We start from the raw sequence: 23605 nt of genomic DNA on the forward strand, positions 1-23605 counted from the left end.
CAATATCTCAGAATTTGGGGATGGAGACCCTTGTCTGAAACTAGTGGTACATAGTTTTGTTTGTTTTGTTTTTTAACTTTGCCTTTCATATGATAACTTTATATTGCAAATATCACATACTATAAAAAATTTTGTGTTTGAGACTCACAACTACCTTTAAACAAATAATAAAAAACCTTTTCTGACAAAGGTTGCATTTTTCTGCACCACGTTTTATCTGTTTTGGTATGTTTTTACTTTGCTGTGTTTATAATAAACATTCACCAGGAGAAGTTTAAAAATTTGACTTAAAAATAAGAACTTTGTCTCATTAAACTACTTGGGTTAGATTTGGAAAGGACGTTAGTGGTTACATTTGAAGTTTTTTTTCAGAGCTTTTACCCTGAAAACATCAGTAAAATTGTACAATTTTTTTTACTTATTTACTTAATGTTTGTATAAATGGCCTGGAAGATTGCTAAGGAGAGGAAACAAAGAGTGGGTGGACGTAAATTTGTCAACTTTTCCAACTTAATTTTTTTATTTCTTGACATTGAGTTGAAAAAAGAAGATCAATTCTATCTGAAATTGTATGACTTTTAACTGTTTCCTTAGAAAAGTACAGTCTGACTAGGCGACGAGGTTTTCATATGTAACCTATGCCTTCTCATTAAAGAAGAATATTTTCGTAGCTGCCTGCACTATTTAAAGCACAGAGTAAACCAGCTGTTTGAAAACTTTTTGTTGTTGTTGTTATTCCTAGTTATCTTGATCTATTTGTATAAATTGCTAAATTGCTTCCATAAAATGCCTCCAGACATAAGGGAATCATTTGCATAAGTGGATGAAGACTTTTGTCTTCCACAAAGGAAAGCTTGAAACAAGCCTCTTAATCATTTCCCTCCCTCTCTGGTTCCAGTATCCGGCTGCTTTGATGAACCTGGGGGCTATCCTCCATCTCAATGGCCGTCTCCAAAAGGCCGAGGCCAACTACCTGCGGGCACTGCAGCTCAAGCCAGATGATGTCATCACGCAGTCCAATCTCCGCAAACTGTGGAACATTATGGAAAAGCAAGGCTTAAAGACATCCAAGACCTGACATAGGAGAGCAGTACCTCCTCCTCCTCCTCCATATTTTAAAGCTGGCTTCGTTAGTGAACAGAACTTCCCAGCAGTGCTACGACAAGAGCTAGTATGGACTTCCAAGATGGGGGCAGAGGTCACTGGGGTCACTGCCACGTCTGAGAGTATTCACTCTGCTGTTAGCACAGCCGTTAACACCAAAAAGGGGAACATTGGAAACCTCCTGAAGGATGTAATTGTTACCCATAGAACTATTATTAAACCAGAGCACTTAAAACAGGATCTTACGGCATTGGGGTGGGAGGTGGGCAGGGAATCTAAGTTACAAATTTTGTTCATTTTTGAAAGCTAATTTAGAAATTATACTGTTCCTTAAACACTGTGAGAGGAAGTCAGAGTGTCCATTCAGCCCTGCTAAACTATTAAGATCAAGTGTTAATAGGGAATGATTAAAGTGTCGTGTGAATCCCAGCGTGCCGGCCGGTTGTCCTGACGCTGCTGTCTTCCCTCTTTGGGACAGCCTGCTTACCAATTTGTGAAACTTAGGGGAAAAAAAATTTTTTTTAAAGTATGTCAAGATCTGTCAGAGTCTATAGTTGTCTCCCGACTAGGGCACATAACATTTTATTATTTGGATGTCACAGTCTTCATTTCTTTTAGACAGCATTTGCTTTTCAATGTTCTGAGCTGAGGTAACCATGTTTCACACTGGTGTTGCTGGAGAGGTTGGGGAGATCTTTTACATGTCCGGCAGGCAATTTTTATTTTTAATGTCACCAGCATTTCCCCCCAGACTGCCTAGGAGAATTCACTGTATTAATTCTTAGGCTTTTGAAGTAGCTATACCTGGTTAATGCACATGCTTATATAAGGATTAAATCTAAAAGAGCTTAAAAGTGTTCTAATTCCAATAACTAGCCAGCAGCTATTAGACAAAAGGGAAGTTGCTATGTGCTTCCCAGATGTGGTTAATGGTTAAAAAAATCAAGTCTGAACAAAGGAGTGTATAATAATGGTTGCCAGTGATGTTATATTTTGGAAAGAATTGGTATAAAATGCTAATCACTTTCTGATAGGTTCCTAGACAGCAATGCTAATAAGTTTTTAAGGAATTATTTTTTTATATTTTGCTCGTCCCAAAACACATAAAAAATGAGCTACAGTATAGCATCAGCCTGTGTGTTTTTAGGTCTTCTGCCTTGTGCTTTTCACAGTTAAACTATTTTTTTCACTAGCAAACTGGTATTTTATTCCTTTACCTATTAGTAACCACTTCAGTGATCATTACACAAGTAAAAATGAAGTAGAGAAAACCATTTATTGAACATTTTTTTGACTTGCAAACTTTGCTACTAAAAATTAACTTTGCAAAAAAAAAAAAAAAACAGTTCACTATCAACTTCATAGAGAAAGTAGCTATACAATACCCTACATATTTATTTATTTATTATTCTACCATAGCAAAATAACAAAACTTGATTCATTAAGTCAGTTCTTTGCAACTGAAAATTAGCTTTTTTCTCCTTTCCTTCAACTTTCATGTATATATATTGGGCAGCAGCCCCACTAAAAGGAAGCTGGACGTGCAAATACATCGTATTTTGTTTTCTCCATATTTTATATGTTTTACTCTGTATCTGAATAAAGCGGGATAAAGAATTTAAAGTAGTGTTCCTATGGAATTAGTGTTTTTGTAAAAAGGGCAGATGTAGTGAAAGAGGTTTGTTGATGGCATTAGTAAGAAGGCCCTCCTAATAGGTATATTATTTTGTAAACATTTCATCGAAGGGCCAAAAAGTTAAATTATAACTAGATCACTGTGTCTTCAGAATGATATTTAACGTTTAACAACAGCAAACCCGTGGTCAAACCAAACGTGTGGGTTGAAGTGTATTTTTCATCTTTTAACGCATTGGCAATTGCAAAAAAAAAATAAGTAAATAAATAAGGAATTTAATATAAGGATATAGAGATAAACTCAATGTCTAACAGTTTTATTTATTTAAATAGTTATTGACCTATGATGACTTCCTAGTCTTAACATTTTATGTCTTTTTGTTGTTAATATTCTTCCTTTCAGACACTTGGTTCTTAATAGGTTCGCTGATTGCACAGTAGAGGCACTTCGAGTTGACCCAGTCCCCAAGTAGCATTAATAATTGGGCCTGTGTCATAAAATGCATGGATGTTTAATAGCAAAATGTCCCTGACACATTTCACTACAGGGCTGGGCTTAGTAACTGACCAACTTGGGGGGAGGGTGGGACGGGGGGCTATAGAACATGGTCAAAAAATGTCTCCGCTCAGGGATTTATGGTGGATTATTGCAGACAGTGCTAAAAATATAGAGCACAAGACAAGTTTACTAAATTAAAGTTTTATTTTTTGAGAAACTGTTATTTGTATAAATTATCAAGATTTGTAGGCTTTCCTTTTGTAGAAATAATTGTTTTATGTGCCAGAGAATTTCAATTTTGTTTTCAACAATAAAGCATTGATAACAAATATGTTGTATAAGCCTTTTTTAAATCTTCTACAGCAACAGCACTTAACATTCTCATGGATTTTAACAGAAATTGAAAAAAGTTTTAGAAAGTAGACATAGAAAGTCAAACAGAGACATATCATGGCTAATGTATAATCAATAATAATTAATCATTAATTTTTAATCGTTATGATAATATTAAGGGTTCCCTATAACACCAGATTTGCCACCTTCCAAAAACAGATGGCACAATTTTTGTTTTATTGATGAGCTATAGAAACGGAAATATCCCAAGCATGACTCATTCATAGGTCATTTGGTTAAAATGGCCATATTTAGAAGACCTGATACTCGAGTCCTGATCCTAGAGGAAAGCACAACACTATTTTGTTGAGAGACAGGAGTACGACACATTCAGGTATCAGTTATAAGAAAGCATTGGGTTCTAGACAGAAAATTTGATAGTCTTGTTAAACATCTCATTATATAATAACATAATTATATATTGCCTAATTCCTTTATTAGGGATAAAAGTTAGCTACAAAGATTTTACTTTATGTTAAACATCATATGGATGTGCAAGGTTGTATTCCAGCTTTACATAAAAAAGCCAGAGCTCAGAGGTATGAAATTAACTTGTCCAGGTCACAAAGCTAGCAAGCAGCAAGCCTGTCCCCGTAGTGTCTTGTGCTTACATGCCTTGTGTCATGTGAGCACTCAGGCTGTGAACCCAAGTCTGGAGACGAGGTTTCTCATCCCCTTTGGCATTTTCTAGCTATTCTATCTTCCACAAATCACATTCCCTACCCCTCACACTTAAGATGATCATGAAGATTAAAGGCAATTCCTGTGGTCTAAATGTTGATGTCCCCCCAAAATTCGTATGTTCATAGACTGTTATTAGGAGGTGGGGGGAGCAGGCGAGTGACTAGTTCATGAGGGCAGATCCCTCAAGAGTGGGATTCATACCCTGACAAAAGAAGCCCCAAAGAAGTCTCTCACCCCTTTCACCATGGGAATACAGTGAGCAGCATGCAACCCAGAAGTGGGACCTCAAGTGACCAAGCTGGCACCTTAATATCAGACTTCCAGCCTCTGGAAGAAAGAAGTTTCTGTTGCTTATAAGCTTTAGTCTTTGGTATTTTGCTACAGAAACCCAAACAAAGAGGGAGCACATGGAAAAAAAATGTAAACATTTAGACTGTGAGAGCCAGAGAGGATTTCAGTGAACATGTAGTTAGACCTATTTACTTCCAACCTAAAGAACATAAGGTGCCCCCACACCAGGTGGCTTAACTAAGCTCCCCAAACTAGTTAGTGGTAGTTACATGACAGGCTATTGAAATCTCAATTATTAAGTGGTCTTGCTACATGCAGTAATTGCATAATTCTGTTTTTAATGTTTTTTTTTAATGTTTATTTTTGAGAGAGGGAGAGAGAGCATGAGCAGGGGAGGAACAGAGAGAGAGGCAGAATCTGGAGCAGGCTCCTGGCTCCAAGCTGTCAGCACAGAGCCCGACACGGGGCTCGAACCCATGAGCTGTGAGATCATGACCTGAGCCAAAGTTGGATGCTTAACTGACTGAGCCACCCAGGTGCCCCCAGTCTCTTTTTAAATCAAGGTACAGCTTTATCTTAGATTGAAAGCACTCTGCTTTGAAACCAGTAAGGGCAGGGGCCATGTCTTTCTTTTTTGGCACAGTTCCTTCAGCCTGGCACACTGTTGAGTAGAACGTAAAATACACTATAAATTAGAATTCCATCTATTATTTGCTCCTTATCAACTAGATATTTTTGAAAGTCCACTTTCTAAAAAGTTGAGACTGGGAATTCAATAACTCTTTTCACTTGATGTTCTCACCTTAGGGCTGCGTTTTCACATAGTAATCATTTCTAGTACAAAGAAAGGAAATGCATCTCAGTCTCCGTTATGTTTGCTATTACAAGGGAGGAAACTGGGTTTCTGGGGATAGTTTAATTATTACAGTAATTCCAATTCATTCATATGTACCTTTGGAATATGAGTTTACACTTAATTTAAATATTTTCAATATTATAGAATTTGCTTCCTACTATTCACAACTCATGGGTGTTGCTAGAAAACGGCATAAGCATTGGAACTGCCATGCACTATGAGGAGAGAAAAGTCGAAGTAGCAATGCAATTGCACCTACTCTGCTCTGCTTAGCTTTGCAGTAGAGAAAGATGCATGTGGACCAGGACTTTAACCTTCTTGCCATGTCATTTTGGGTGGTCTTCCTGCACGATGTAATCACAGAGGCCTTTGAGTTGGCTTTCATTCCATTGGCCACGTCACCACATATTGACCTTCTGCTGTTGTTGTTCTGTAGAGCTTTGAGATGTATTTTTCCCCCTGATGTACTGCTGGGATTTAAATTTCCGTTCACTTGAAATTTCTGTGACAGTTTTCTTCTAAGTTTTCAAAACATTTCCTCAAGTTTTTATAACTGCTCCCTGGTATTATTGTGTTGTCTGCTTCCAAAGAGTGGACAGAAGAGCTTTTGTTTAGCAAGAAAATTGTTAGGTCGAATAAACAGTTACAAATATGTGAGACGACTTGATGGGGTCACTATTAAATACCTATAGGGATCTAAGAAGTTGATATATCTGAAATGGTGTTCAGGAAAAGTGTCTAGAGATCCTAAAAGGAGCAAGAGAATGGATAGACACATGGGGAATTGACTAATAATTGCTGCTAGAAATAATTAAATTTCTGTCATAGAAATGGAGGATTGGATTAGAACACTTTTGAGACTGTGTCCTTTTGGGCTGCCCAGTAATCTGCCAAAATTGAGCCACTGTGTTATAGGGAAAACAGTGTTACAAATAAGAGATTGGTTTACAATATAACCACTGAAAAAATGTTCAACCAATTGAAGTCTAGGTTAGAACTATTTATTCCAATCTAAAATGTATTTAATTTTTCTCCTACCTCCTTTGGATTTGACAGGAATTGCACTCATTCAAGACAAAGCTGTCAAACATTCTCCAGACAGATGGAGAGAATAGAGTTCCATGTTCCAAGTAATAGCTCAAGACTTCTAGAGACCCTTTTTCTAATAATTTCTATCATGTGTCTTCCTTTTCCATCCTAAAGGACGCAAAATGAATAACTCCTCTGAGAACTTTCTCTTGGTAATATCACTGAGCAGCTAGATACTATAATGAAGTTGTTGAAAATGTATTGAGAAGTCAAGCAATGTGTTTTCAAAAATACCAAAAATATTGACAAAGTGTTAAAATGCCTCTTTCATCTGGATCCTTCTCTTGTATCATGTAAAAGGCCATTTGTGACCAGAAAATCAGAATTGGTAAGGAAGGAGAAGGATGAGTATGTATTCATGGAGACAGGAAACAAGTGACTACCTTTAATTTTAATGTAGGACCTTGTTATAATCTCTTTTAGCAAACAATGGCCATATTGACTCTAACAAAAATAATTAATTTTTTAATTCTGCAGACATCAACTTATTAAATTACATTGAGATTATTAATAATCTCAATAGGTTTTCATTTTTTAATTCTTTTTATTTTAAATATGTTGTTTTGCTTACTATTTGGCTATTTTATGTTTCCTTTACAATCGACTACTCTTTTGTAAATGTGCCTTTGCCTGTATTCTTTGTGATAATGAAAATTTGGGAAATTCCACTGGAATTATGGTGTTTCAAAATATATCTTTAGAAATCTGTCCTACACAATCAAGTATTGAGATGTTACTACATTCTATTAAAATTTAATTGAATAATTTTGTATTATAGGAGATGGAAAAGTACATCAATATTATGTTTTATTATATCCCATCAGGTATCACTCTCCCAGTTATCCTGTCAATGATATTTATAGAATGTGAATATACCAGCAAAGCCTATCTCTTTCTACAAAGTAAGTCAAGGAACTTTTTGGTTAATTTGTTGTCACTTCTGTTTCTAGAACTAATGGTTGTTTGGACTTGTCTTTGTTCCAGAAGTTTGCTCTGTGAATGATGTTGAAGATGAGTCAGTCTGCTGCTATTTCTCAAGTGGTCATAAAGTGATATTCGTAGAAATGCTAGTAGTGACATCAGAGAGCAAGAGAAAACATTAGATTTGACTTGACCTCTGCACTTGACAAATGAGGAAGCTGTGGTTTGGGGCAAATGACATAGCTACACTTACACATTCACAATGGATCCAATGTAGCAGGGAACATGTTGAAGTACCAACTATAGGTTACATGTTTCGTGGCCCAATACCAACCATCCAGAGTTTGTAAAAACATCTCTTCTTTGGAGTGGAGGGTAGACACAAAGCTTGCCAGGAAAGATTTGATCATGGATTCTTTATGGGTTGCATACATGGAAGATATTACTGCCTGAAACTCCTATATCACTAAAATTCAGTTTGGGTCCCTCGTTTAAGACATGAACTCCATTTCAGAATAAATTTATGAAGCATACCTAACCAAACACAGCTGGTCTAAGTAAAAGTGGTACACAGAAGTATTAGGGTAGATTAACCCATTTCAAAGGTCCATTCCTGTCATCTGATGACAGTGCTCAGTTATTTTTTCTGACCTGACCATGGTGCATCAGGTCCGAATGATTCAAAGTTCATTTGCCTATTGCAGCAGGTATAATGTGTAAGATTCCAGGACACATAGACGTATTAGATGGGATCCTTCATGAAGAAATTGGAAAGTTTTTTTTTTTTTTTCCTCTCTCTCTATTTTACCTGAGTCATTCTATGTGCCATTAAAGATTTTTGGAGCATACTAGCTACCTGAAAGCTCTTTATAGGTCAGAGAATCATTGTAAAGTATGGATAGCATGTATTTTTCTATTGCAATATAACAGCAGTAAATATATTTGCTACAAGTCTTTATGATTATTGGCTGATCTATTTGATTCTCTTTCAACCTTGTCCACCTTCTTTCTGTCATACACGTGTGTGTGCATGGGCACACACACACACACACACACTCACTGGGTAGCTGGGAAGTCTGCAATTAAACCTAAGTCCAAACATTTGATCCTCCAAAGAGGAAATCATTATGGGGAACGTGACATAATTTGAGGTGTTTTGATTAACAGAGGAAATAAAGTGAGAGCAAAGCTTTTGTCCTTGGGTGAGTGATTTAAATCCAGACAAGCAGGAGTCAAAAGGAGATGAAGGAAGGCATTTCTTAAGATACTGTTATAAACACCTTAGCAAATCTCTTTTCACACTCTCCTATGCCTGTCACAATCAAGCAGCTGCTGTGATTCATCAAATCACTCTTTTATATAGGGCACTTTCCTGTCCTTCTGCAAATGGAATGCCACTCAGATAAAGAGAAGATATGACAAATGTAGATTTGTTACCCTCCATTTTCAGGGTAATTACCAAATTATCAAAAGAATTACCAAACTGATCTTTAGATATTTTATTTTTAAATGTACTTCCTCTTGGTGATATTATTAAAATGATCAAACAATGTAGATTTTGTACAGAGAACAACACACTCCAATTCTGAGCACTGATGAAAATAAGGTGACCACAGTAACACTCCAGTTGTATCGCCTTTCTTTGGCTTTTGCTCCCCAGATGACATTTTGTCTCAATGTGGCGACTCCATTCAACTCGCTTCTTGAAATGTCAGGGCAGTGGGGCCTTTCTCATAGCTATAAATCTGAATGAACAGAGTTTCATCATCCTTTCACTCTGAATGTCTTATTTCCATTGTAATTATATTTTCTGTATGCAGAGCATTTTTGAGTTTTCAAAAGGCCTCATATTTTTTATATTCAGCTTTTGAAAACAATCTGACAAAGTAGGCAAGAGAAACATAATTATCCTCCAATCCAAACTCCAGATGAGGAAGAAAAGCTCAGGAAAGCCATATGACTTGCCCAAGGTCACATTCAGAAGGAAAACTGGTCTTTCTCCAAATCTTATGACTTTGGTTTAAACCCTGGACAGGCATTGATGGATATGGACATAATACACTAAGGGTGTCCCGCTCCCCTTTCTTATTCTTAGTCTTTGGGGATCAGATAGGATGAAGGAGTGTTTCCATATGAAGTGCCTTCACTCAAAACTAGAGATGGATTACAACTATATCCCTACATGGGGAAAGGACTGGAGAACAAGAAGAGGTCATTCAATTATAAGAATACGTGGGCTCACAACAATTTCATTTTTTCCCAGCCACCTTATCTTTGTTTGTCAGTGCTGGGAACTTGGTATTAATTTTTTCTGTTACAATCTTGGGCCTCTGGAAGCTTGTTCTTGCAATCCACCTGTCAGTTGAGCTCAACCTGATGAGCCATCCCATCTTCCATGGGGTGTTTGGTGCTGCTCCCCAGGTTTTGTGAATACCTACCTCTCTTGTTCTGAGACTCTGAGCCCCCTGCTTGTACTTTTCTCTCATGGCCTTTTACATTCCCACCAGTAATGTATGCAAATTCCAGTTTCTCTATATCCTCACCGGCACTTGATATTTTCTGCTTTTTTGATTACAGCCATCCTAGTGGATGTGAAGTGGCATCTCATTGTGGTATTTATTTGCACTTCCCTGATGACTAACATCACATAATTTAAAAATTTAAAATTTTAATAACAAAAAGTTCTCAAGTGAATTGGGGAAATGAGAGACAATATTATAAAATATTGAATAAAGAGAATGTTTTTCTCTTTTCTCTAAGTAGCTTTAATATTATTAACTAATTCAGATAATGCCTGGCTTATAAAACTTAACTCTTTATTGGTGTTTGACTAAGGGACTTTTGCAATTCATCATGCTAGAACAAAGAAAAAAGTCCCCCCACCTTATTATACACCATATTGCCTCAGAACAGAGTTATTTTTCATATCCCTTATCTTACAAACTTATCCCATTGAGCTACACTTATACAAATAATTGTAAATGCCTCCTACTGCAGAATTTAATTTTGATTGATGGAAACCCAGTCTTGAACCTACAAAGCGCGTGCTGCTGAGGGAACCAAAAAATGAGACAGATGTTTAAGAACATGTGTATTCTATTTCACCTTTTAACTTTAACTGGAGATAATAAATGAACACCAACAAAATAGTCCGTATGCCAAAGTTTTGGTTTTGAATTTGGTGCACTCAGTAAGATTCTTTTTCAATTAATAATAAACAGTAAACTTAGAATTCATAAATACCTGATATATATAATTTGTAAGGCGGTTAAAGTTAGTCACTTTCTGTGCAGACGTCTATGCCAAACTCTATTAAAAGTTTCATCAGGTTAGGAATTTCTTATCTAAAGGGTCTATGTGCCCTTGCTCTCCCCATAATTGTCTTCAGTAGAGTGAACTTGATTAATGGACTGTTTCATTTTTCAGGATAAAGCTAACATTTTCCTTTTCCCAGCAATGCTAGCAAATTACTTGATTAATATCAAAAAGCTCTCACTCACACATAACCTTTGAATAAACAAGTTGTGATACTGTTGGCAACATGTTAAGAGGGATTCCTGTAAGTAGGCTATAAAGGAAATTGCCTTTGTAATTCAATGTATAAAGAGGAAGCCTGTTTTTTGCTTGCTACAAATCTCCCTCCCTCCCTCCCTCTCTCTCTCTTTCTCTCTCTCTAAGTGGAGAATGTATAATGAAATGTAGCCAAAGCAGAATATGCTTTCTCAATGCTGGGGTTCCATTTGCATTGCCTTCACCACTGGAAGCCCAGGAAGAAAACTGTGAAACACTTATGGAACTTGAACAGAGTTTCTAATTCATAATTTTACAGTTCTCCAGCTTACCCTTAAAGTGTGGCAACAGAGAGTAATCCACACCATATTGATTGAAAGATAACCCTCCAAAAGACTTTTCTAATATTAATTACTTAAAAACCCAGGGTCTGGATACCAGCTACTCTAATGGAGCACAGAAAAGCTCTTTATGAATAAGAAAAAAAAAATGTAGATTAAAGTGGAAGAAAGAGAAAGGAAGTAAAATATTATAGCCGTATACCAAATACTTTATACGAAAGCTTATGCATGTAGAAAATAAAACCTACTCTTAGTTGCAGCATTGTTAGCTGCCTATCCCGTGTTCATTTCTTCTTTAGAGATAACTATTAGAACACCACTATTAGAACTTTGTCATAGCTTTTTGCCCAGATCCAGTTGATGGGTTGTCCTTGGTCCCAGCCAGGGATTGGCAAACTCTGGGCTCGGGGGCCAAATCAGGCCTACCATCTGTTTTTATATGGCCTGGGAACTGAGATTAGTTTGTACATTTTTGAGTGGTTGAAACAAATCAAAAGAAGAATAGTGTTTCATAATATGTGAGAGTTATATCAAATTTCAGTGTCCATAAATAAAGTGTTATTGGAATAGAGCAACACTCAATCATTTATGGATTATCTATGGCGGCTTTCATGCTAGAACGGCAGAATTGAGTGATTACAACAGAGACCGTATGGCCTGCAAAGCCTAAACTATTTACTATCTGGCCTGTTACAGAAAAAGTTTGCCGACCCTTGGTCTAAGCCAATTGTGATAGTCCTGTCTCTTGCTTTTCCAGGCTCCAATCCAGCTGGCAGTGCCCATGTGACAATGAAATGCAAGCAGAGGTCTGCTGGGGAAAACTCTGGAACGTCTTTGCTCTCTTCATAAAAGGCTGGCATCTTAACACCCCTCAGGTTTTGAAAATAAAAGTGAAATCTGGATGTGAGAGGAACCATCTTGCAACCATGGGGTGATGAATATAAAAGTAAAAGCTAGCACCCTAGCAAAAAAGGAAAGGACCCTGAGTACCCGATAAAGTTTGTAAGCAGCTGAATCAAGGCCAATACCTGCTTTACTACCAGACTTCCCATTATGTAAGAAAAATTACCCTTGTCTGTAAGGCAGTCCTCATTGGGCATTCAGTCACCTGCAAGCAAATGCCTTTCTTACCGACATGCCCTTCTCTTTCTTTCCTTAGGTGTAGAACCTCGTCAGTCTTGATTGCATAGGAAGACTTGTGGCAGCTGGAGAGCACTTCCCGGTATTTTTATAAAATGCCCAAGCGAGTAGCCATCCAATCTCTCCACAGGTAAAGTCACTTGACGTTGCTCATCCTACCAAACTAGTCTCCCCAGTGGCATTATCTTGATACCTGGGAACGTGATTATGAGAACAGTCTATTTTCCTTTGTCATTACAGTTCACAGCAGAAGTTCGTTATACAGCTGTTGATAGTGGCACCCTTCTCCCTGTACCCACCTCCCCTCCACCTAAGTTACACATTCTACCTTTTGTTTCCCTGGATTGTTTAGGTTAGAATGCCTTTCCCCACTTATATATATGTATTATGTCAGTTTACGTACTCAGCTCTGGGCTTCTTAAGGACAACACCATGTCTCATTGACCTCTGTCATTCTAGCATCTAGCAGAGTGTCTCAGGTGATGAAAAAATGAATAGAAGGAAAGTAGGCAGCACAGTTGTTAGATGAAAGAATACAATGTGGAACACAACAAATAATCCTTTTATAAAATTATTTAATGTTTATTCGTTGTTGAGAGAGAGAGAGAGAGAGAGAGACAGAGTGTGAGTGGGGGAGGGGCAGACAGAGAGGGAGACCAAATTTGAAGCAGGCTCCAGGCTCTGAGGCATCAGCACAGAGCCCGACATGGGGCTCAGACTCACAAACTACGAGATCATGACCTGACCTGACCTGAAGTTGGATGCCACACAGGTGCCCCAAATAATTCTTTAATTTAGGAGATATTTACTGAGTGCCTAATTTGTGCCCTTTTCTGGGTGATGGGGATAAAGTGATGAGTAAAACTAACATCATCACAAAAGCTAGCATTTATTGAGTACTTTCTAAATACTAGATACTATTCTAAGCACTTTACAACTATTGGCTTATTTAATCCTGACAATAATCCTGTTTTGGGAGCACCTGAATGTCCGACTTCAGCTCAGGTCATGACCTTGAGGTCCGTGAGCTTGAGCCCCACATGGGGCTCTCTGCTGACAGCTTGGAGACTGGAGCCTGCTTCAGATTCTCTGTCTTTCTCTCTCTCTCTGCCCTACCCCACTTGCACTCTGTCTCTCTCTCTGTCTCAAAAATAAACATTTTAAAAAATTAAAAAAAAAAATCCTGTTGTCATTCCCATTTCACAGATGAAAAACCTGAGACACAGAGATGTTAAGTACCTTGACCCAAATCACATAGTTATGTGCTTGAGTTAGAACTGGAATTTATCTGCAGTAGATCTAGTTCCAGGATACTACTTCTTTTCTTACACCATATTTCCAAGCTGCTTCTCTGATACACTGCATGCAGGGAATATGGTATGAAGAAAACTAATGTCCTCCATTATGGGATTCCAAACCATAATGAGGTAAGATACAGTTTGTACAGTGGAGGTCTAGATCCAGCATGCGAGGTTTTAAGTCCTGACTATTGCATGTACTATATAACTTTGAGTATATTAACTAACTTCTCTGTACCTCAGTTTCCTTATTAGTAAACTGGGATCATAATATTTTCTAACTTAAAGTGTTATTGTATGGATTGCATGAATTAATGCATGTAAAGTACTTAAAGAAATGCCTGGAATATTTTAACTGTAAAACAGAGTTTGGATATGATTATTGTTATTGTTGTGGATGGTTTTATAATTATTACATTACAATAATAGTTACATAGCTATTATTACTATCCCTATGCTCAAAGACCATGTAATCAGACCATAAATTAAATTATCTCACAAATGATTGTATAGTAACAAATAGTCATTAGACATTAAGCAGGTAGATCAGTCAGGACTCTCCAGAGGACTAGAACCAAAACCAAAGCCAATGGCATAGATGATAGATAAGATAGATGATAGATAGATAGATAGATAGGGCTATTATAAGGAATTGGCTCACAAAATTATGGAGCCTGAGAAGTCCCAATAGTCCCAAGATTTGCTGGAGAGCCAGGAAAGCCAATGATATAAATTGTGGGCTAAGTGAGACTGACCTTTGCCCCAGGTCAAAGATAGGCAGAGAGAGAAAATTCTCCTTTACTCAGTCTTTTGTTTTATTCAGTCCTTCAATGGATTGGATGAAGCCTGCTTGCATGGGAGCATACTCTGTTTACCAATTTAAATGTTAATTTCATCCAGAAACACCCTCATAGACACATTCAGAATGATATTTCACCAGATGTCTGGGCACCTGTGACCCAGTCAAGTTGACACATGAAATTGATCATCACAATTGCTTCTCGGCCTTTTGGCTAAGATCAAGTGTAAAATTGATCATCATAAGTCCACCTTTTGTTAACTTGGCACTGATATGCATCTCCTTAAACTATACTTAATCTCCAAATACAAATCATAATTCCACTGAACATGACAACTATTCTGCAAATAACCACAAATACAGTAACCTCTTCCCTAGAAGAAAGGTAAAATCCTTGAGTGATGTCTATTCCTTTCCTTGATATCCCATAATTTAAGTACTATGATGTAAATTAACAATATTTATATTCTGGGATATGAAGTCAATGCATCTTATGTTACATAAGCATATAAGAGAAGGAAGAAAGCAATATTTGCTTAGTCTGTAGGTATACATATATATCACATACACACACAAACATATTCAAAACAAAATAAGGAGTAAATAGTCATGACAATTACAGTCTTTGTTTCTGTAACTAGTCACATGATCATAGCTGGTATTTATAGCTACCTTTCCCTACTACCCATTCTGCATTCCCTTGGCCTTTATTAAGTACCTCAGCTGGTCTTGGTTCTTTACCTAGTGGGGTGACCTAAACCTCCATTCCTGAAGGGTATGGATCATTAGTAGTCCTGTCTGGATTGGGTTGTTATACTTTTCCATTGACCTTAATCACAGGGCATGGTAATACTAAGAGATACCCTGAGGAATCTCTTCTATTCCAGATATACTCTTTCTCACTTCCATTGTGGAGTAGTAGTCCAATTTCACCTTGGTGGTCAGTATCAGTCACTTGAGCCAGTCTTTACTTGTTGATTCAGAGGCATGAGGAGTTTAAAGTGGATGGGCACTGTTCCTAACTTCCAGTTCAATGGAGTCATTGTTGTATCCCCTAGTGAAAGCATTCCTTCTCTGGAACTAAAACTCCCAGGCCAGTAGAGCATAAGGTGACAAGAATAGGAAGAAAAATTTTTCTTGTGGGTTACAGGCATAGCTTGGAGATATTATGGGTTTGGTTCCAGACCACCACAGTAAAGCCAATGTCGCAATAAAGTGAATGTCGCAATAAAGCAAGTCAAATGAATTTTTTGGTTTCTTAGTGCATATAAAAGTTATTTTTACACTATACTGTAGTCCATTAAGTGTGCAATAGCATTTATGTCTAAGAAGGTTGTATGTAATGAAAGGAAATGATACACTGGAAACTGAAGTGGAGAATTATGAAAAAGAAAACATGAATACAAATGGAAAATTGAGACAAAATAAAAAGATTGCAAACCAATCTTTTTGTTTAGTTCCTCAATATTGAGTGAGAACCCTTAGGAAAAAAAATATAACAGAAGCCCTTCTCAGAAGAGTTTAAGGGGCAATAAAGTCAAAATGAAGACTGACGGGGTTTTCAGGAGCCCCGACATCTCATTCCAGCTCTGGCACCCTCTTCAAACCAGTTAGGAGCCCTTGGTCTCAGTTTTTTCTCTTATGAAAGGACACAAAATTGTTAAGTGAAAAGACTCAAAGTTAAGAATCAGCAATCCTTAAGTCTTTCTCTGTCACTTGACCTTGGAAAATTAAACCTTTCAAATCCTCAGTTTTTTAATCTGTTAAATGGAGATAATGTGGAACTGCAACCATATATGTGATGTGTTTCACAGAACACTCCATGACATTTGAAAATGTTCTATAATTGGAGCTGTTTAAAAACAAGTTATCGAAGTAAGTCATCTTTAATGTCTCCTATGGTTCTAAATACTGATTCTTTGAATGGACTCATTTATCATGTGACACGTTAAGAACTGTGACTCTTATGTGTTTGCTAGAAGAATTTCTCTCTGAATCACACAACTGATTGCATTCTTGGTTTAACCACTAGGGGACTAAAGTAAAATAACTACAAACCTACGGCAAAACGGACTGTAAAAGTGTAAATCCTTGTAAAAGAATGGGCTACAGATGAAAAGCTTTGCCTTATTTTCAAATGAAACTAAATTTGAGACAAAAACTTAAGCCAAACTACTACAGTGTAAAAGGAAAGCACGTAAGAGCTCTCCAGCTCTTTCTCCCATTTTCTGCTTTGCAAAACATGATAATAATTCTAATAAAGAATTAATTAGAAAGCTACTTTATATCCCAAAAAATTATGATGAAAGGATAACTCTTCCAATAAACATCATTGAAGTTTATAGGAAGAAAAACAGAATACTTTTTCTAGGGCATATGATGGTTTGCTGGATGGGGTACTGGTGCGGAGAGATAGGGTCTGTAGTGATTGGCCCTGAAAGCGTCTTAGATGCTGCCAAAAGAATAGAAGAATTGGGGATGGGATAGAGACAAGGTACGCCATTTATTGAAGACCTACTAAGTGACTAAAACTGTGTCAGTGGCTTCCCTTTGTTTTCTCGCTTGACTCTTCCATCATTCTGCCAAGTAGTTCAACTCTTTGTAACTTAGCAGGAGGGAACCAAGATTACAAGAATTACAAGGATTGAGAAACTGTCCAGGATTCAAACTGCTAATAGATAAGTAGATATACTGTGAGTAGAATGAGTTTGTCTGACTCTAAAACTTATACTGTTTCTCCTCTGCCAGGCTGAGAGGGTGTTTCTCTTGGGGAGCCAGCTGCAAACCTATTACAGCCAGGCTTGCTGCCATTTATAACCGCTGCAGTACTTGCCTTCCTTGTGATTGGGACACAAGGTGTTTAGCTGACCAGGCATAGCAAAGAGTTTACATCTCTTCCTTGATCTCTTCAGTGGGGTGCCAATGTGGGGAGCAGCAGTAGTGAAAACAGTCTAGGCAAGTCCCAAGGATGCCCGCAGATGGCCTCTTATCACACCTTCTTCTCAAGTTCTCTGCAGAGAGGGGAGAGGTTACTGCCAACAATAATGTTAAAAGCCACTTGTCCGAAAGCAGTACTTTTATCCTTCATTGAGAACTTCCGTACATATACACTTTACACACATATATATTTTGCACACACACAATTCCATTAATTCTCATGATCATAATTTGTGGTTGTGAGGAGGATACTAAAGCAGAGAGATCGAAAGTGCTAGCAAGTGCAGACTCACAGACACAAACCAAGGTCTCCTAACTACTTTCTATTACAATCCCAAAACTCTCTAGATGTCTGTCTGTTTTAATATAATTTGCCAGTTTCACTGGGGAATCGCAAAGCTTACTTCCTGTTTGAAAGTAAGATCCTTTACTTCCTCAGAAGAAAGCTTCTATATACAAAACATAATGGCATAGTAATGAGCTCCCTTGACTAAATCAACCATCTATGCATACCCTCAAGTATTACCCTCCCTTGGCTTCCTACGGTGTCCACAGTAAAGATCAACAGGAACAGTAGGAGGCTGGGAGAGCATAGAAATTGAAAGTTCAAGAAGGTTGAATTACATATAAGAATAAGCCCTCATGAATAGTGAAGTCTTGGTTCAGAAAAACCACCTTTTTTTGGAAGAGCCCCAGGGTGGGAAGAAATGACCCTGTTACTTAGATACAGATCTGAAACTATGAGCGATCACTCCCTTTTTAGTTTCTTATCTTTCAAAATGTGTGATCCTGCTAAAACAGTCCTTGGCCAATTGAACATCCATGGAACAAAAACATAGATGGCATTTGAGTAGGTAGGAGATTCTGAGAATTTTTTTCGATGAAGCTTCTCTGTTTTCATGCTAATTGTATTTGATCACTGATATCTTGAGAGCAGTGCAAAGTATTCATGGGAGTTGGAACTAATGTGTATCAACAGTTTGATGTAAGAAATAATTTCTACCCACCTTGTATTTGCTGACAAGAGATGAGAAACATTGTTGTGCAAATATAATAGGAAAATCCCTTTTGGGGCTCCTGATGAATCATGTAGTAAAACATGAGATTTGGGTACGTGATTGATTCATTTTTATTTCGTTATTGAAAAACATCAAGAGCTAAAAACTGATGGAAGACCAACCGAGTTCATCACAGATATTCAAAATTATAGACGTGGAGAAAAGAAAACATCTATGGCAATGATTCTGAACTAATACGGAAAATGAAACATTACTTGATCTCAGATTACTTCTTTTAAATCAGCTTGGGAAATGACATAACCATATTTAATTCCTCTGAGAAGAATTGTTCGGTTCCAACCATCTGCTAAATTAAGCAGCAGTGATTATAATGAACATTTACAACAGACCCAATTCAAAAGAGGATAATAACTTTATACATAAAACAAAGTCCTGGGAGGCTGTTGCAATCTCGAAGATGAAGATCAAAATTAGGAGAACAGATTTTTCAGGGTACTGGAACGCTAAGGGTGGTGAAGGTCAAAGTGCGCCTCACATTTCCTTAAATTCTTTATTTCCTTTTAGGAGAATTAGCCACCAAGTTCCATCAAACTACCACTTGTCCAGATTCTTTCCTTTACCATGTTTCAAAAGACTGCTAGTTTTTCTTTTTCCAGGTGGTAATGTAGATTTTGTTTCTTAACTCTTTATTTTCTCCCTCTCTGTACAGGTGAATGAATCTCTGTCATAACTTCTGACAAATTTTAGGAAGACCCAACAAATGAAAATAGCCAATCTGCCAAGTACCAGTAACCCTGAGAGATGTATTATTAATTACTCTGACAGTTCTCCTCTTTGGTCCTTAAATGGATGTTCAATGTTTCTGCAGTTTTCTGGCAGTGTTTGTATATATGTGCAGGTACACACACATTTTCCATGGAACCAGTTGCCTTACAATAGTATTACTAAGGTGACATAATAATAATAATAATAATAATAAAATAATGAGGAGGAGGAGGAGAAGGAAGGGGAGGAGGAGGAGGAAAAGTAGTTTTTTGGCCTCGCCTGCTTGGGAATGCTGCCTATGTCCATTCTTCAATCAGGGAACCTATTTTCATAGCACAGGGTCACATTTTAAGTATTGACAGGACTCCTCATCAAAAAAATGAAAAAAAAAATGTGTTTATGTGTAGCCTCAGATTCACAGAAAATAAAGTGCCTTAGAATTTCTTTTCCCTCTAAATGCCAACAAAGCTAATGCAGCAGCGGCACTAAGGCATCTGAGAGAGAACTAATTTATGCTTTAGATTTTCAAAGACATAGTTCTAATTATGTTGCTGCCCCACTGACAGAATATGAAAGCCCGATAAAAGACTGACCTCCCTCTCTTTCCTTATGCACACACCCACCACTGTGAAAGATATTGAGTCTTTGCAAGAGTCTCACTTATGAAACTCCTTAACTGCACTTTACGGTCTATGGAACAAAGAGGTCTGGAAATTGATTAAAAGCACTAATTATTGTAATTGTATTTAGAGATGTGATTGGCAGGGAAGATGCCAGTAAAACTCTAAGGGTTCTCCATCTCTAGCAACATGCTTACGTATTAATTTGGTAGAATTAAAAATTTTAAGATTACATAATGAAAACAATATTCAGATTAGGAGTCCTAGTGAGTTTAATAAACACAGAGCTCCTAAATGTTCTTCCTTCCTTTTATATCATCAACTGTACCTAGTGGAGTCAAAGGGAAGTTTAACAAGACTTTCTTCCTCTTTCTGGGACTGATATCCTTAATGCCATATTGGGATCATTCATTTCAAATGATATTGAACTTTGTGAGACCCTAAGATCTGTGAGAAAGTATCTACCTATAATATCCATCCATCCATCCATCCATCCACAAGACACTTATTCATTCAACAAATACTTCTTAAATCATTACCATATTCCAGACACATAGTGAGTAAGAAAGATATAGTTCCTTCTCTCATGTGGCTTATATTCAAAATAGAAAAGACAGAATACTGAAAAAGAATGATTGATTAGATACTTTCGACAGGCACTGTGTTAGCATCAACAACGAGGCAAGATTTTCACTCGAGTGCCTGTCCTAGTGACATTGTAACCTGGGCAAATGGAATCCTAGTCTTTCTAAAGGTTCCCACGCTACATCAGTGACTCTGAGGCAGAAGTCTCCAGACCCAGGAGACCACATTGCTGGTGTAGCATATATCTCTGTGGTAACCAGGGAGCATAAATGCCATAGCTTAGATGATGAACAGGAGTGTCAAGAAGAGGTAAGCAAGCGCTCAGTGAAAAAGCTGGAAGTGTACCACAGCCACACAAATGGCCATTGTGTTTTCTGAAAGACGTGGTGTTCCTCTCATGACAAATGTTAAATTGAATATCATTTTGCTTATTTAAATGACAGGCGGTAGGGATTGTTGCTTTGACTTTCAGCAAAAAAAGTGAATGCACATCAGACGGAGAGAAGGGAATAGATGAAATACTGGTCCTGCATCTATCTCCCTTTCCTCTCTAGAAGCAACGGTTATCTGAGGTTTTGCTTCTTCCCCGGGGGCACTGACAGTAACTGCTTAGAGGGCCCACAAACTTTAATGCCCTCCCCGGTCTGAGGACTTTTTCCTTTGCCAACCTGCTCTGTTGCTGCAGATGCTGCTCTGGCAGACAGCAATAAATTTGCAGGTAAACAGGAATTTACAATCTACTTCAATGTTTATATACTAAAAATTGTCTTTCTGCTTTAGCTTTCCCAGTAGTTGGCCTATGCTGAACTAGCTCTTCAATTCTGAGGCAATATTTGCTCTGTCTTGAAGAAGAACCAGGTTCATAGCTGAGTGGATCTTCTGCAAATGAATACATTCAATGAATTATTTATCGAAACTCTTGGGAATATAACCGCTGCCTCGACAATAACATAGCTTTGGAGTGAATTATGGGGTCTAGGATACGGGCCCCAAGGAATTTCTGAGGAGGAAAGGAAAGTAATATGTTTCATAACAACACTGGGATAAGAGCAAGAAAAGTGAGAAAGATGATAGTTTTAAAGAGCTGCCTCTTTAGACTGCTTATGTTTTAATGATCCATGCCAGGTTTATATTCAAAAAGGATATTCTGGCAATGAAATAATTAACAGAATAACTAGAACAACTAGCCAAAATTTGGGAATTCAGTCAATTCAGGGACTTAGGATCATGTGGACAAAATAACTCATTTTATCAAAATCAAATTTTGGGGGGAGAGATATTTCCAGACATGTTTATTCAGCTCTGCACATTTACATACCATAAATAAGTAATTTTCTTAAGATGTAGAACATTTGTAGCTACTGCTAAGGTATAGACAAAGTTGAACCCAGATGTTTTTACAGAAAGTCATAGATTGTTTACAAAGCTTGATCTCTTTTTGCCTTATTGGAAGATCCCTTATTTGCCTCTGCCCTTACTTGTATATCAAACACAACTTGCATGTCTGCATTCTAGATGCAACTAATACCATGTACCTATGATTTCCAGCTTTGCCACCTCACATGGAATTGTGACAATATTTTACTCATCAAGTCTTCATTTTGTGATCTAGTGAGCAAACACTCAAGTGTTTGCATGATAGGGCAGCCATATGAGTAATGGTACTTTATTTTTATGACTCTGCCCTACCCACTCTGTGATAAATTGACACCTTTTCACAAGGGCTTGTAAACGTAGAGCTCCTGACTAAGACATGGCATTCTGCCTTTGGGGTCACTTCTCTGATTGTTCCGGTGATGTCTCCTGCCCCCTCAAAAGCCTAGTGTTTGATTCCAAATCTGGTTGGCCCTGCTTCTGGCTTAGACCATTGTGTGACCTGTCCCTGTTCCATTCTACACCAACTATGACTCCAGATATATAAAGCTGACTTAATATCATCTCAGACCACATGTGCTTCCATGGGTCACAAGGCCTTGCTGCTCTATGCTCTCAGTCTTTTAGAGATCTGTGGTAATGGGACTCTCATTTTATTATTATTTTTTAAATTTTCATGCCTTTTGCCATAGATCTCCAATGGTCTATTAGGAGTTGGGAGCTGGACTGCAGGATCCAGCACCCCCTACCTAGCATTACTTACAAATGTTTCTCTGACCCTTTCATTCTCCGGTGACTCTTCATTGAACATCTACATGCTAGGCATTGTACTAGGCACTGGAAATAGAGTTTTGAACAAGACAGGCATCGTTTTTGCCCTAAGGGGGCTCAGGGAATGATAGATACAAATAAATAAGCGACTCAGTAAATTATTGTTTAAAAGTAGATGTTGAAGAAATAATCACAAATGTAAGAGTTGTTTCAAAATGGGAAGTAGAGAGTGCCATGAGAAGGTATAATGAGGGAAAACTAACCTCAGAAGGTCAAGGAAGGATTCCTGAGGAAGTAATATCTAGGCTAAGATCTGAGAGATGAGAAGGAATAAAATAAGTGGCTGTGGGAGAAATTGGGGAAAAATAATGGTGCCTCAAATAGAAGGAAGGTGTGTGAGGATCCTACACTCCCAGAGAGTGAAACCCACCTGAGGAGGTCAGACGAGAGTGGTATACTCTCTTCAGTGAGACTGGAAAGGCCAATGAAAACCAGATAGAAGCGTCTTGTAAATCACAGTAAAAGGCTTGCACATTGTTCCCAGATAATGAGAAACCATTGAAAGCCTTATTAAAAATATTTCAAAATATGAAATATTCTAAAGGTCCAAAATAATGTAAAAACAATCCATTCGATGACTCTTAGTCACTGCTGAGCCTGTTATTTTGCATGTACTTCACTTTGTTTTTTTAGAAATAAAATGTTTCATTTCAGCTAAAATCTCAAATCCATATCCTTTCTCCTCTTTCCCTCCCTTTCTTTCCAGATAACCACAATCCTAAAGTTGGAGTATATCATTCTTGTGCAATGATGAGGTATCTCGTGAAACTCAAGGTATATAATCCCCATGACCCTGCAATTTGTCTTCTTGCTATCTGTTTTAGAGAAACTCTCATGCAAAAACACAAGAGGCATTTTCAAGAAACTTAATCACAGCAGTGTTCACCACAATAAAAAAATAAAAGTGGTACTAA

The 23605-nt window shown here is 37.6% G+C and overlaps 1 protein-coding gene across 2 annotated transcripts in view; it reads left to right on the top strand.

Annotated features, from left to right (window-relative positions):
• Positions 1 to 3567, top strand: part of TMTC2 (transmembrane O-mannosyltransferase targeting cadherins 2) — a 412004-nt gene extending 408437 nt beyond the window's left edge. For both annotated transcript variants that reach the window (XM_042947264.1, XM_042947265.1), the window contains exon 12: positions 899 to 3567. In XM_042947264.1, the coding sequence (XP_042803198.1) occupies positions 899 to 1078 (180 nt within the window). In that variant the 3' untranslated portion in view covers positions 1079 to 3567. The remainder of the gene's footprint in view (positions 1 to 898) is intronic.
• The last annotated feature ends 20038 nt before the right edge of the window (positions 3568 to 23605 follow it).

This window comes from Panthera leo, chromosome B4 (assembly GCF_018350215.1).
Source record: "Panthera leo isolate Ple1 chromosome B4, P.leo_Ple1_pat1.1, whole genome shotgun sequence".
NCBI classification, from domain to species: Eukaryota; Metazoa; Chordata; class Mammalia; order Carnivora; family Felidae; genus Panthera; species Panthera leo.